Below are 16,253 nucleotides of genomic sequence, written 5' to 3' on the forward strand. Positions count from 1 at the left end.
TTAACCCTCTGGGGCCGATGCCATCGTATACGACAGCTGAGACCAAGCTTTACTAAATTATAAAGAACTTTTTAATGATATGAGATAGAAAATTACTTTTTTTTTGCTGAAAAGGTAACTCCGCGGACTTTCGAACCACCGTCCACCATCTTTGTACTCCACATAGAGTCTGTATGATGACGTGAGCAATGTGAGTGTCCAATCAGAATTGGTTCACCGTCACATGGTTTTCCAAAATCCAATCGTAGGGCAGATTTACCTCACGTGATAAACCAAAGATAATTTTTTAGATGTGTTACTAGTTGGCCCATTTGAATAGCCGTCTGGCTGCTTGCTCCAATGCGCCCTGAACCATTACGCACAGCGATCAGTGAAAGTGAGCAGATGGAGGGCCTCTGATGACAATCTCATGTCATACAAGAGCTCAAATTACCGTTATAAAGTGTCAAACCAGTTATTTATTATAGTTTACTGTGTGTTTTGAATAAAGGTGTGTGGAAAATTATTTTTCACTTTACTATTTCCTTTCTTATTTCTGATTGTAAACCTTTCTTACACTTATAAAACACAGCTATAGCATATATATTATGAAGGTACAGGTTGTTCTGAAAAAAAGAGACATAAAACTTGATTGTGGGATGCAGGGAGAGCTGTTAACAGCAATAATAAAACATTTATGCCAGGCGAGTGAACTGTCCAAAAAATGCCCTCGGACCCGAGAGGGTTAAAAACATTTGTAAAGCCTGAAATCATACATTTTCATGCCTGCCTGTTACATGTTTTGTAGCAGACAGACAGCTATGAGAGACTGAGCTCAATCCTCTGCCAGCAGAGGAGAGCTGGCTACCAGAGAGAAAGGAAAAGAAGAAAAAAAATCATTTATTTTCACAGCCATACAGACTTGCAGACATGTCACAGGAGTCATGCACAGCAAGACAGTTTTGACTTATGGTTAAAATTTTAAACAAACTAATTCCAGGCAAGTTATTGAAATTAACGTCACCTCTGTCATTTTAACAAAGTGAAAATATCAGCTATATGTTTTAGTTTTAAAATAATGCACTAATTTTGAAAGTTTTAGCATTTACAGACACACATGCTGAAAGGCATTATGAGAAAATTTGTTCCCTGTCATCAGTGGGTAGTCAGTTTATATGTAAAAACCAACACACAAGTTACTGTAACGTGCGTGTGAATTGGTATTCACACTGCCATGAACACTGCCATCCAGTAGACGGCAGTGTTCGTGGCAGTAGTGGCAGCAGTGTGTGTTCATCTTACTGTTTATCTTACTTGTGCAATGGTGATATTTAGAAGTTCTGAAAAACAATAAGGTCCCAACTTTTAGTCAAATTAATTTTTGTTCAATCACCTGAGAGTACAGATGAACGTACAATGCATTTTGCAATAAGTGCGCATTTGAATCAGAGAAACTAAACATTGATTCAGCAAATACTTGGCAACAGTTATTTTTGTATTAATTTGTGTAAGCCCTCATATGTCTGTGTTCATCATGTTGAGTAGTAGTGACTTTTTTTTTTCCTGTGTGGATTGAGACGTGCCGCTGGTCTGTTTTATTTTTATTGTTTTTTGGGTGGGGTTCAAATAATATTTTTACACTTAAATAAAGTTAGGTAAGACTTTTTGTGTAAAGTGTATAGTAAGTAAGATATCCATAAATATGCACTGTAATGCTACATTATTTGCAGTGACTATAGTTCCACGGTTCCCATTATTTTTTTCCCTCTGCAGTGTCTCTTCATTTACGTTTGTGCATGTGTGTGTCTGCAGACTGAGGATGGAGAAGAGGAGAACTTGCTGGAAAACCCGTTCTCTTTGGAGTTGGAGTTTGTGGATGATCCCAATTTTAAAAACAAGGTCAACTACTCATCCAGTGCTGTGCAGATTCCTACAGACATATACAAAGGCTGTAAGTACACAAGCACACTTTCAATGGATAGTACAAAACTTTGTCTTGATTTATAAAAAGAAAACTCAAATGTACTTGATAGAAAACGTAAAATGATATAATAAAATAATACAAGTGCAAATGAAGATACAACTAATACTAAAGTATTTTGTAAAGCGATTTACCCACCAGAGCTCTGGGCTTTATAAAATACACAATATACGAGGGCTGTCCATAAAGTATAGGTCCTTTTAATTTTTTTCAAAAACTATATGGATTTCATTCATATGTTTTTACGTCAGACATGCATGAACCCTCGTGCGCATGCGTGAGTTTTTCCACGCCTGTCAGTGACGTCATTCGCCTGTGAGCACTCCTTGTGGGAGGAGTCATCCAGCCCCTCGTCGGAATTCCTTTGTCTGAGAAGTTGCTGAGAGATTGGCGCTTTGTTTGATCAAAATTTTTTCTAAACCTGTGAGACACATCGAAGTGGACATGGTTCGAAAAATTAAGCTGGTTTTCAGTGAAAATTTTAACTGATGAGAGATTTTGAGGTGACACTGTCGCTTTAAGGACTTCCCACAGTGCGAGACGTCGTGCAGCGCTCTCAGGCGGCGTCATCAGCCTGTTTCAAGCTTAAAACCTCCACATTTCAGGCTCTATTGATCCAGGACGTCGTGAGAGAACAGAGAAGTTTCAGAAGAAGTCGGTTTCAGCATTTTATCCGGATATTCCACTGTTAAAGGAGATTTTTTTTAATGAAAGACGTGCGGACGGGTCCGCGCGTCGGGACGCAGCCGACGCGGTGCGGCGGCACAGGAAAAACACCTCCGTGTTGATAACCATTTGTAAAATCCAGGTGGCTTTTGATGGCTTTCAGTGGAGTGAGTATATGAGAAATTGTTTAACAGCTGGACATGTTCCAACTTGTCCTTAAGGCTTCCTAAAGAGGTGTTTTTCCTGTGGCAGAGCGTCGCGGCGGCTGCGTCCCGACGCGCGGACCCGTCCGCACGTCTTTCATTAAAAAAATCTCCTTTAACAGTGGAATATCCGGATAAAATGCTGAAACCGACTTCTTCTGAAACTTCTCTGTTCTCTCACGACGTCCTGGATCAATAGAGCCTGAAATGTGGAGGTTTTAAGCTTGAAACAGGCTGATAACGCCGCCTGAGAGCGCTGCGCGACGTCTCGCACTGTGGGAAGTCCTTAAAGCGACAGTGTCACCTCAAAATCTCTCCTCAGCCGTTAAAATTTTCACTGAAAACCAGCTTAATTTTTCGAACCATGTCCACTTCGATGTGTCTCACAGGTTTAGAAAAAAGTTTGATCAAACAAAGCGCCAGTCTCTCAGCAACTTCTCAGACAAAGGAATTCCGACGAGGGGCTGGACGACTCCTCCCACAAGGAGTGCTCACAGGCGAATGACGTCACCGACAGGCGTGGAAAAACTCACGCATGCGCACGAGGGTTCAAGCATGTCTGACGTAAAAACATATGAATGAAATCCATATAGTTTTTGAAAAAAATAAAAAGGACCTATACTTTATGGACAGACCTCGTATAATTCAACACCAAAGTGCTTTTGTAGCATCAGAGAGCTCCTAATCAACATAATTAATTAATGTACTGAATTAGTCTCTGCAGTTCAAACTGACCAGGAGCAGCCTGGTGATTTTTTTCTTTTCTTTATTTATTTATTTTTTTTAACCATACAGCATAAATCATTCCTGCCACCTTTCTCTACCCACTCCACCCTGCCTGTAGTCTCTTCTTCACCTCTCTACTGCACTCTCTGTTACTTTGGATAGTTAACCCAAAGTACAAGTTTGACTAGGTAATGGCTTCTATGGACATCAAGCCAGAAAGGGCTATGGAAATCTGACATTTGATCTCAATTACTTTACCCTTCACACTAATGATTGACCTGTGACTGACCTTGCCAGGGTTAATCTGGAATCTGCCTGTGTGTGCTACATTTGGGCCAAATCAGGTTGAAAATCAAATTTGTTGACCTTGATTTTTACCCAAGTGAATTCTGTAAGGGCACTGTCGGTGTCAAACTTCATTGACGTACAAAGTTTGGTAGAAAGTAGCAAAAAAGGAGTTGGAAGAGTAGGACAACAAACAGACAGGTAGACATGACCTTGACCCTAATGACTGATCTTTGTTGGTCACTTCAATAAACTACCTCCATATATGTGCCAGTTTGATGCAAACTGGAGTAAAATTCTTACATTTTGATCTTGGATCCCAGTGACTTTAGCCCGGTTTCATGAAGCAATCTAATCTTTTAGCCTGCTAAACTTTCTTAGATGACAGTTCTTTACTCCCTCCATTGGCTCCTGGTTCAGTTCCGAATACAATTTAAACTCTTGTTGTTCATCTTTAATTCAATCCATGGCCTCGCACGAGTTGCCTCAGTGACATTTTGACCCCTCACCAGCCCAGCAGAGCCTTGCACTCTTCAGACCAACACGTGCTGGTGGTTCCAAGGTCGAGGTACAGACAGTGGGGCGATCGTGCCTTTGCCATGGCAGGTTCTAGACTCTGGAACTCTCTTCCTCTGGAGTTACCATGTCCTATTTATGGACATAGGAGTGAAAAGTTTAAAATTTGACTTTTGACTCCATTGAGGACAAGCTCTGCTGAACAAAACCCTTTAAGGGCAGTTTTATGGTTGACCCTCATCCACATATCAAGTTTGGTAGAAATCGTCGAAAGGACCTAGGAGGAGTACAGGAACAAACAGAGAAACATTATGAAATTATAGTGTGAAACAAAATCTGCTTCCTCGTTACAGACAGACAGACTGTTTTGATGTGACTCAGTATTTTAGCTCAACAAACCCCCTCTTTTATATCAGACGGCCTTTTATCACGCTGACACGATTTTAGTTGACAGATGCTATAATGCATTTGATGTACTACTTTTTCTTTGTTTGTTTTTTGAATGTTCCCATGTTTGTGGGCTCTGCCCTTTTTACCTGACACCATGCTGCCCTCCAGACATAACACCCTCCTTCGTCTGTAGTTGACAAATGGACTCTGCGTACCTTCTGAGGCCACTGATTGTGCTTGGCGTGTTCCCTCCTTTATAACAGTTTGGACACTTTCCGGCCGCCTCTTTAAGGACTCCAAAACCAGATCATGTGTAGATTGACACTCATTATCACAGTGACAGTTTTTCTTTTTGTTATGGTCTGTTATTTTCTTTGCTGTAGAGGTGATGTATGGCACCTGTCTGTAGCTGTAGCCTCCAACTGTGTCTCCAGACAAATCATGACAGAATTAGACACTCATGGTTCGGGACACGATGTCAAAGGCCACAACCAACTCACAATGGAGCAATCAGGCCTGCACACTGTAACTAGAGTCATTTTGTGGCAGCTCTGCATCCCCTGTCTGATGACAGGAGCCAGAGAATAAAGGCCTCTTTGATTGAGCCCGATGTAGACCGAAGGTGGAGAGGCGTATAGTGCATGGAATTATTTTTCCACTTCTGCTCCATGCAAAGTGTTTACTGTTGATGTTGTTTAGATTGGTCCCATTGCACGGTCTGCTGTGTTGAGACTGCCAACTGCACACTTAGGGCCAGTTTCATTATGGACACATTTGCTGTGTTTTAGTAGTTGCTATTAAATATGTTGTGTTCTAAACATGCTGCTGCTTAAATACGCTAGCGGTCTTGAGGTTCTTCCACTAAACCACATTGGTCAAATACAGTATAACTATTACACACCAGAAATATATGTTCTGGCTGCACAATTAATCTCATCAGTCATAATCAGGATATCAGACTGTGTGATTATAAAATCATAAAAGGGTGTGATTTATATGAATTAAGTCATGGACCTCACATTTCTAAATGGTGTCGAGAGAGGGAGATCAGGAGCACAGTAGCCAGGGCCAGGTGGAGCCAGTGGAGCTGATGGTGGCAGCAAACTAAAGAAAAGATTCAATTTATTTAAATTCAATTTATTTCATTTATATAGCACCAAATCACAACAAAGTTGCCTCAAGGCGCTTCAAACAAGGAAAGTCTAACCTTACCAACCCCTAGAGCAAGCACACAGGCAACAGTGGTAAGAAAAAACTCCCTCTGATGATTTGAGGAAGAAACCTCAAGCAGACCAGACTCAAAGGGGTGACCCTCTGCTTGGGCCATGCTGCCAACACAATTGACAATACGAACATATAAATATTCTATAAATATGCTATAAATTTTGGGAGTCCATGCTAGTGTGCAGAACAGGAAGCTTGCAGAAGTAGACACCACTCCCATCTCTGGGAGTGGTGTTCATTCAGCTAGAAGTAAACAGAATCAGGCATCAGAAAGACAACAAATACAGTATAATTTGTCAGCATTAAGCAATACAAAAAACAAGAAATGCTAAGGTGATCACAGCTACTAGCCCAAAGCTTCACTAAAAGACCCAGAATTTAGATAAAGTTGAGGCCGCAGCCCGCTCCGTTTCCTAATAAAAATAATTTAAAAGGGTAAAAAGCATACTAACATATTATGCCAGTATGCTAGCCATAAGAAAGGGAAAATAAGTGTCTGGACTTGAAAGTCTCTACAGAATCTGACTGTATTATTGACTCAGGGAGATCATTCCACAGAACAGGTGCATGAAAAAAGAAAGCTCTGTGACCCGCAGACTTTTTATTCACCCTAGGAACACAAAGTAGTCCTGCACACTGAGAATGCAGAGCCCGGGCTGGTACGTAGGGTTTAAGTAGGTCACTTAAGTAGAGAAGTGCTAGTCCGTGAATAATTTTGTAGGTCAGTAACAGAACCTTAAAATCTGATCTCACAGAGACAGGAAGCCAGTGAAGAGATGCCAGAATGGGATTAATGTGGTCAAACTTTTTGCTTCCTGTCAGAAGTCTGGCAGCAGCATTTTGAACCAATTGGAGACCCCTAATGTTGGACTGCGGTAACCAGAAAATAGAACATTGCAGTAGTCCAGTCTAGTAGAAAGAAATGCATGAATCAGTGTCTCGGCATCAGCCATAGACAGGATGGGACGAATCTTCACTGTATTTTGTAGGTGGAAAAAACAGTCCTCGTAATATCCCTTATTGTGGAGGTCAAAGGACAACATAGGATCAAAAATTACCCCAAGATTCCTCACTTTGTCAGTCAAAAAATGAGTAACAGGGTTCCAACAAAACACTGAAGAAGAAGAGGAAAAAAATTCTGGTGACAACAGCCTACTGATTTTTATGCCACGTTAACACACAGACGAATGCAAGAATATGGCAAGGATGGTGTGACGAGCTGGGGTTGAAATACTGTGAAGTGATTGGTTGCAGGTGTTGGATCTTCCACAGCTGTGTCCAGTAATCAGCTCCACTGGAAAAACAAATAGGGAAGGGAGAAAGAGCACAGCTATCAATTGTCCACACTCTGGTCCAGTAGGTGGCAGTAATGCACCTGCAAGTTGGTTTACCAACTGCCATTAAGATTCAAAGAAGAAAATAGCCACAGAGCCCGATCACAACATTGTGGTCAGATTGGTGGTTGCAATCAGGAATGAAACAGACGCTGCAATTCTGTAAAGATATTCCACGCATTCTCATTCGTATGTGATGTAAGATTTGTCCTCATTATGTTATTTTAATGTGGTGAGTTACAAGATGGTAGCATTCATTGTTTTTGAGTTATTGTCTACACAAGCTGGCTCAGGTAGAATAACTCGCTCACTCACCCAGTCATCTACATTTTTGCTGTGCAAACCTTACAGTGTTACAAGCACAAGCATTGTCACAAAGTACACCGTTACAAAGTTGAACTTACTATAAATTGATCCATTTTGCATCAGTCCAGAGTCACAGGACACACATTTACCTTTGTGAAAATGGACCATTGTGTTTATGCCATGCTCCCCTTTAGTCCCACCAGTGTGCATCTGCAGAGAGAGGAAGTCTGAGTTCACTCATGTGGGTGGATTGTTGTCCTCTGGGTCTAGAGAGGTCTGGATCTACTTCGTATCTGTGGGTTTAGGATTAGTAGAATACAAGTGCTGTGAGTGGCTTGATTCAGCACGGGCTCCCCAGGGGTAAGCCAGAGGAATATTCCAAAGTAATGCATAATGTTCAACAGTTACCGTGAAAATGCGAAATTTATTAGCACCTGTGCTCCAGGCAGCTGAGGTAGCTTGCTTTCACTTGTACATAATGTTAATGCAATGAACAGGCTTGTTTTCCACAAAGTGTTTTTACCAGACAAGTCAAAATTGGCATCCTTGAAAGGACTAAGAGAAGCATAGATGGAAGGAATTATAGATGTGAAGACAGTGAATGAAAAGAGACACTGTAATAATAGACACCATTTGGAGTTTGGAAAGAAAAAATCTTTTTATGTTGTGATCCTTTCACCAGCTAAATGAGGCGGTGTTCACACCCTGGTTTGATTTCTCTGCTCGGCCCCATGTCCGTTTGAGATTGAGTGTGTTCCCTGAGCCAGTAATGAACCATTTTATGATTCATTATCCCAAAGCTGATTCCTGCTGCCAACTCTGCAAACTTTCTAATTAACTTAGGTCAAACATTCATGCAGTTTTTGTCTAATTACCATTGCTTATTACAGAATGGACATTGGAACACAGTCACAGAGGAATAAAGTCTTGTGGGTGATGTCCTGCATGGAGATATAAGTTTTATTTTCCCAGTGACCGTTATGGAAATTACCAAAATTATGAGGAAGATGCAGGGATTTGCTGAAGAATTGCAGAGAAGGGGTCTGGGAGTATAATCATCAAAAGTAAATAAATGACAAATTAGGGCAAAAACAGTACAGCAATGTACAGACTGTTCTTTGGCAAGTGTATTGCCAAGTCAGTGGAACTTTTCTCAAGAGAGAGAATTCTAAGACAGATTGGTTCATTCTACAATTGCATGTGAATCATAACAATGTAGATGTAGGTAAAAATAGCCACTTAAAAAGTCAGTATTGGGAGAATATGTGCAAATGGCATGCTGCATGGCCACATAAAGCCTTGAATCAGCAAATCCCCCAAACAACCCTGGGTAGGGTTGGGACAAGAACAGAAAATCTGTAGTCGAAATCTGTAGTTGACAATAAATTGAAAAGGTCCAATCTAAGCAATGAAATCGACTTATCTAAAAAATAACCAACCCCCCCAAAAAACAGCTATAGAACTAGAATTTGTCAACATGGCATTTACACAGTGAACTACATGTAAACAATGTTTGTGGTACTATTAGATGCAAGATACTTATTTGAAGACCTTAAGTAAAGGTAGTGCTGGCTGTTGGTGGATGTTTGCCTGTGTTCCTTCCTACTTGATCCCTGTACTCAGCATAACAGTCTCTGCAAAGGTACCCTGCCTCTGTTTTTGATAGTTGTGCCGGAAAATCTGGATTATCAGATCAGAAAATAGTTGGGTTCGAGCTAGTCACAGTCAGTTATCCCAATCTTAGTAAGTTTCTGCAATGAATGACCTCATGACCTAAAGAGTAAGGTCATCTGGAACCTTTGGAATCAGATATAAGTTGTGTCAAAAGTTTGCGTGCCAAGCTCAATTAATGTATTTTCTATGAGCCATCATCCAGACCCCATGATCTAATTAATACTGAAATCAGGTCACTGTTGCTATGGTGATTAGCCCCTACCCACCCACTGAGACCACCCATGTGCCAAGTTTGGTTAGTTTGGGCCCAGGAGTCTTGGATGTATAGTGGTAAATGTTCAACTGGATGGACATTGCTCTCAAATTTATCCCCCACTAATACTTTCTTTGGAGATAATACATTGCCACTGTTGTTGTCGGAGAATAATGGAAGCCAACGCTGCATGTATTGAGTTCTTTCATTCAGCTAGAAGTAAAGCTGATGCATGCTGCGCTTTTTGCTGCAGCATCACATCATCTTGTCAGTTTCCTATTGTAGCCGGGCTCAGTGGGAAACTTGGTTGTCAGAAGTAAATGGCAAAGACTAACAGACTGTGTGTAGAAGAGAGCTTTAGTGTTTTGCATGAAGCAGTTAACAGACTGTCTGTACACTTAGATTACAGGGGTCGGATTAGCAACCCTTGACTTCTGCCTCAGCACAACACAGTAGCTGCAGTTAGCTAATGCCAAGTTGGCACTCTTGAAAGAAGTTTCTGAATCCTGCTTAGGGTCTGGGCTGGGCTGCGCTGCAACTGTCAGAGTGTAGTTGGAGATGTGAACTAGTGAACAGTCATGTGAATGAGCGACAAATTCGCAGTTGGTATCCCACTAACTTGATACTACGTAATGACAAGTTAGCACGTGTCACCCGAATGTCAGCCAAATTTCACACAGACTCGTGGCCGTTCATTTGAATTCCGCATGGCATTCTTGCGAATGTCAAGCGCAGCCTTTGCAAATGCAATGATCTGCTGATCTGCTGAATGCCATGTAGCACCCTCACGAATGTCTAATGCCACTTGCATCTGAAATGATGACATGTTTGCACACAGTACGCAGCTGGTATTATCCTGCTATTATCCATGTGAATAGAGGCTGTGGAAATTCCCCATGATTGTGCTTAGTAAGAAACAGCAATACCAATGTTTCTGTGTAGGCTCTCAGTTGTCCAGGTGGTTTCCATAGTAGAGAAGCTTGAATCTTCGACTGGACTGGGTTGCTTGACGCGAGGACGTTTCGCTTCAAATTGCAGAAGCTTCCTCAGCTAAAATTCTTGCTCTGGTGGTCTGACTTCTGTCTTGACTCTTGTCGAGAAGAATGATCCGAAGTCACAAATGCTGGAGTTTTAAAGTGGAGATGACACTTCAAAAATTAGGGAAAAACTGATATAAATAGCAAAATATACATACAGTATAGTAAGTTGAAAGTGTTTTTATTCATTATCACTGAAAAATAAAGTATATACAGCTTCTCAAAAGTGTGTTTATTGGAAAGCGCGCTTGCAGCGCTCCTTCAGCGGTCACACGATGCCGTGACATCACAGAATGGAGAGTCCCGTCTTTGTCTGTTCGATCGACAACAGGAACAGATGGACCTCAGCATGGACAGTGACGAGATCAAGAACTTTTCTGACTCCTCTTCAAGTGTGGATTATTTCTGACTGGGATCCTGAGATTGTCGCAGCAGTGATTAGACCCTACAGATTGGAGCCGTATTTTTCGGACGAACATTCAAACCAGGAGCATTCTGGCAGTGAAAATAATGCAGACGGTGTTTATGGTGGAGCCGAAGCAGAGGCAAGAGACGTGCCAATTCCGATGGATTTTGAAAGACTGCAGAATATGGAATGGTAAGGGAGGCTTTGATTTTTGTTGCTGCTGTTTATAACACTCTAATTACTGTATAGCATTTTCGATTCGAGCGTCTGTTTACCGCCTTTGTTATTGTTCCAGAGCCGCGATAGTGTAGCTATTACTTGCAGACCACCGTCATTATCTTCGGGTTTTGCCGTTTTCGAGTGCCTGGCATTGCATTCATCCGTGTTTAGTTATGTTATTTTCATGAAAGAATAGGAAATAAACGGCGAAAGTTTTGAAAAAGATCGCCGAAAACAACAGTGAACCTGCCGGTGCCGTGTTTACGTGCCGCCGCCGTGTTTACTACGTAAGTTCCTTGACCATTTCAAGATTATTGTGAACATATTATTTGGGGTTGACATTTTATGTGTTCCTGTGAGTGCTGAGAACATGGAGACGGTAGAGGAAAGTGTCTGTTGTCGGGAGCAAATGCGTGTGCGCGAGCGGAGCGGGCGGCAGCCGGACATTTCGTGCATCACACAACACCGTGGCTTTCGATCAATCAGCCTGGACTTGAAAAGGCTAAAACCTTTCGCCCTTGTGTTTGTGCAATATGCTGCGACACACTGGTCAGGCATATCGACAAACAAGTCCCTGAGAGCTGTGTTTAATCAAAGTTTCTGCCGCTAAACAAAGTGTAAACAACGGCTGCCAGGCGCACAAGCCAGTACGGTCTACACGTAGTGACGTATTTTAGGCTTGGTGCTCAGCGGGAAGCTGATCACGGGGCGTCCACATTTTTCAGTGGCGGGACGTTCAAATGTTATATATAACGGGAGAACTGCGTACACTTTCCTAAAACGTTTAGGTTGACCGAATTATATAACCTTTGTTACATGTAATAAGACTATGTTGTCTTTAAGTGTCATATCCACTTTAAACCTAACCAGACCCCTCCTACCGAGAGGCAGACTGCTAAGGCTAGTGACTAAACAATAGCTCTAATTAGAACCTGTTGTGCTCTAGTTAGCACCCTCCTAATGACAGGGCAGCTGTGGCTCCCTTGACGACTCTGCTGATGACGTGAATGACTCATTACCATGAACAAAAGACTGAAACTGCTTTGACCTGAGTACCCCATTGTAAACAGGGGATAAAGCATGTCTCAGACCCCCTCCCCGGTTAAGGCTGGGTTTCAAACATTTCACAAAGAATGCCTCCTTGACCCCTCTCTCAAACCATTTCTTCTCTATGGCTAATATTTTAACTTCCTAAGGAAGTTAAAATAGGAATATTTTAACTTCCTAAGGAAGTTAAAATATTATGTATGTATTTCCTATGTAATGTTCAACAGAGAAGAGCCTCTGGTTGGGACCATCATGCATGAAATGCATGCGACATCCTCCTATGGACAGATGTCCTCCTCAGGTCTCAGGAATGACCAGTATTCATCCACCGCTGTGTTGAACCCCACCTCTGTGCATGGGCACTTGCTGTGGTCCTCTATATAAAAATTAAAGATAATCCCATCTGAGGTGGACAAGTGTATCCAGCCCGCTGACCATGCATGCACATGGGTCAGCAGCTGAGCCGTGGCTGCTGGACTCCCTCAGTTGTTTCCAGAAGCTCTGTCTCTCTCTGATCATCTCGGCTATTTTGGCATGCTCCCAGGGCAGGTCATATATGTCTACCATGGGGAATGTCAGATCCTTGTTTTGTCTCCAATCACAGTGTAGTTTTAGCCACTGTCAACCCCTCACAAAGTTTTCTCATGATGCTCACATGTTATGAGTTGTGGGGACTACATTCAGGGGGCTTTCTGATGCCCATGGTGGCTCTGTGACTCTCGCTTGCGTGTTTGCCGTCATTAGAAACAACACCTCAGGCGTCAAATTTCCAGGGAGTCAAATGGCCACTGGAGGCGAATTCCACGCCATATTGGTAAGTAATTTTATTGTCATTGTTGTTGTTAACCCACAAGGAATGAGAAGGAGTGCTGCAGTGGTGTGAATGTCAATGTCAAAGCCCCGGTCACACAGCACTAACAAAGGACACCGAAGCCAAAACGAAACAAGAAACCTGGACTTGCGTTGACTTTCGGAGGCATCGTTTAACCGTCATCCAGCTTCGTTCCTGTAGCTGGTGCTTCGTCAGAATTTTCAAACTGTTGAAAATTGTGAACGAATCCCGATGACAACTTCAATTCATGTTATGTGTCGGACGCAGCTCGGAGAACCGACCAGCGTTTGAAGGACCCAGTATGAAATAAGCAGAGCACGGTTCAAAGGCTAACTGAATTTAATACATAACAGTGATCATAATAATAATAAAAGGTGCGGTCTGGCGTGGTGCGCTCCCAGCAGCGCTAATGGTCCGGAGCCAGAAGCTGTTTCGGACCCAAGGACCCCGCCGACACCCCCCAGGTGGCCGCAACAACCGAGTCTGTGAAAGAAGGAACCATTATGTGAGTCCACACTCTACACACAGAACACTTAAAGGTGTACAAACAGCAAACACTTCCTGGCTTGATTACTGATCAGCTTCCAACCTGCAGGCATGGAACATCCCGTTCACAAATCACCACCGCAGTGGAAGCTGATACATGACTAACATACAGCTCAATACAATAAGGTGTGAGGGACACCACATTTACTGACTGTATAACTGTTAGTCACAAAATCCAACGTACCTCAGGAAGTGTGCTGACGAGCGTGAGACCTCACCCTCTCCTCTTTCACAGACCGTGCATCAAACCTGGACATTCTCAGCGTCCGCTGCTGATGAGATGGCTCCCAAGACGACGATCTCACCCGTCTGGTCACAAGGTCGAGTCTCTGGCAAATGCACACTGTGCACTTCAGTCTTAAATGCCAACATACTCCAATCCCTCCAGATGCACCTCAGCTGTGAGTCCTGACGAGTCGCAGGTGATCAGGGTGAAGTCCTAACAGCCTCAGCAACACAGCCACTCAGTCCCAAATGCACGCCACCTGGGAGGAAACCAAATGACAAACAAACCGGCAGCCAGGCCCCCCCAGCCATACAACAGTACCCCACCCTCACGGGAAGCCTCCCGGCGACCACACACACCTGGCCCAGGAGAAACACCCCCCTCCAGGGACCATGGCTGGAAACCACGTCCGCGCTCGTCCTCCAACAGACTGCCCGAACTGGCTGCATATTTGCCCTTGGTTCTAACAGTCTTAGCACAGGTGTGGCCAGGAGTTCCTACACCTGTGCGGTCAGCCTTTAACCAAACGTGTGATTAGTCAAAAACAAAACAACCAAAACATCCCCCCCCCCCCCTCCCCAGGGGACCGTCCCATCAAACCCCAGGGAAGGGGAGAAAGGAAAAACAACCCAAACCCAAGCCTACAAACAAAAATACTTAAACACCCCCCCCCCCCCCCCCCCCCCCAGAGGACCGTTCCATCAAACCCCAGGGAAGGGGAGAAAAGAAAAACAACCCACATGTAAACACACAAACAAAAATGCCAAAAGACCCCCCCCTCCTCCCCCCCAAACGACACGCAGGGACCAACACCCCCCAGAGGGCCACCCGCCAGCTCCAGGAGTAATAACCACGGCCGAGGTCCCTCTGGGATCCACCGTCACCCATGGGGACTACCAGCGCCCCCCAGAGGACCACTCGTCAACCCCAGGAGACGCCTCCCCACACGACCAATGGACCCAGCCCCGGCCGCCCACGGCTAGATGGACCCAACGCCTTTTCCCCCCCAGAGGACACCACAGTCAAACCCTGAGGGTGGAAACTGGGGGAGGAAAAACAAAACAAAAACCCCAAACCCCCCCCCCCCTCCCCTCCCGGGTGCAGAGGCCACCTGGGAAACGCCCAGCTCAACCTAACTGCACCCCTCCAGCAATGCCGACACTACGGCACCCCCGGCTGGAGTCAGAGGAGAAGAGAGGGCATAACAAAAAACAGAGAAAGACAACCCAAATACCACCCCATCACCCCCCAGGGGACCGTTCCATCTAACCCCGGGGAGGGGGGAAACAAAAAGAAACAAAGAAAAAAAAAACAGACCAACACACAGTTATTTGGGTCCCCGTCTTTCCTTTTCTTTTTCTTTTTTTGTGTAGCAAAGGCTGCAGGATCACACCCCCAGACAAACAGTGGACAACAAAAAACAAAAACCCACTCAAAAAACACCCACACAAAATGAACCAACACAAAACAAATCAGTGAGGTATACCGTCAAGCTCAACCACATGGAACACACCTGTTCCTACTCAAGAGCTTGACGGTACCGTGATTCAGGCACCACAAGGGGGAACCAGAGTGCTAAAAAATGAAAAACCCCCTTTGGTGACAAAAAACAAACGAGCTGCATCCTCGTGCGCAGCTGTGTGCAACAACCAAAATGTGCTCAACTAAATAACGCCGGAGCTGAAACAACAGACGCAGTAGTTACCTTTTATCCGGGGAAACGGGGCTACGACTGTAGCACAGGAAGCCCAGCGACCCGTGCTAACAGAGCTCCGCCGTGCGCGTGAACCCATTACAAACGCACTCTTGCAGCTCCCGTTTAAGCCTCTTATCCGGTCGGAGTGTGACGCGAAGCTGTCGCCAGTCACACTCCACCACGACCCACGGATAAGGCACAAACACAGGACACGGCTGCAAGAGAGCACAAATTAGTATCTAGTAATGGGTTCTCAAACACGCACCTTCCGGGCGGAGAGCCCCGCAACTGATCCGGATAACCACTGAACGTCTGCTGCCGCCTTCCCGGCGCGTTACCGTCTCTGCTACCGCTGGGTCCGTGATGTTTGGCCAGAGACTACTGTTATGTGTCGGACGCAGCTCGGAGAACCGACCAGCGTTTGAAGGACCCAGTATGAAATAAGCAGAGCACGGTTCAAAGGCTAACTGAATTTAATACATAACAGTGATCATAATAATAATAAAAGGTGCGGTCTGGCGTGGTGCGCTCCCAGCAGCGCTAATGGTCCGGAGCCAGAAGCTGTTTCGGACCCAAGGACCCCGCCGACACCCCCCAGGTGGCCGCAACAACCGAGTCTGTGAAAGAAGGAACCATTATGTGAGTCCACACTCTACACACAGAACACTTAAAGGTGTACAAACAGCAAACACTTCCTGGCTTGATTA

The 16,253-nt window shown here is 44.1% G+C and overlaps 1 protein-coding gene across 3 annotated transcripts in view; it reads left to right on the top strand.

Moving 5' to 3' along the window:
* Window positions 1-16,253, top strand: part of cacna2d2a (calcium channel, voltage-dependent, alpha 2/delta subunit 2a) — a 573,469-nt gene that overhangs the window by 372,323 nt on the left and 184,893 nt on the right. For all 3 annotated transcript variants that reach the window (XM_034166295.1, XM_034166292.1, XM_034166294.1), the window contains one exon: window positions 1,792-1,930. In XM_034166295.1, the coding sequence (XP_034022186.1) occupies window positions 1,792-1,930 (139 nt within the window). The remainder of the gene's footprint in view (window positions 1-1,791; window positions 1,931-16,253) is intronic.

Source organism: Thalassophryne amazonica, chromosome 3 (assembly GCF_902500255.1).
Source record: "Thalassophryne amazonica chromosome 3, fThaAma1.1, whole genome shotgun sequence".
NCBI lineage: Eukaryota > Metazoa > Chordata > Actinopteri > Batrachoidiformes > Batrachoididae > Thalassophryne > Thalassophryne amazonica.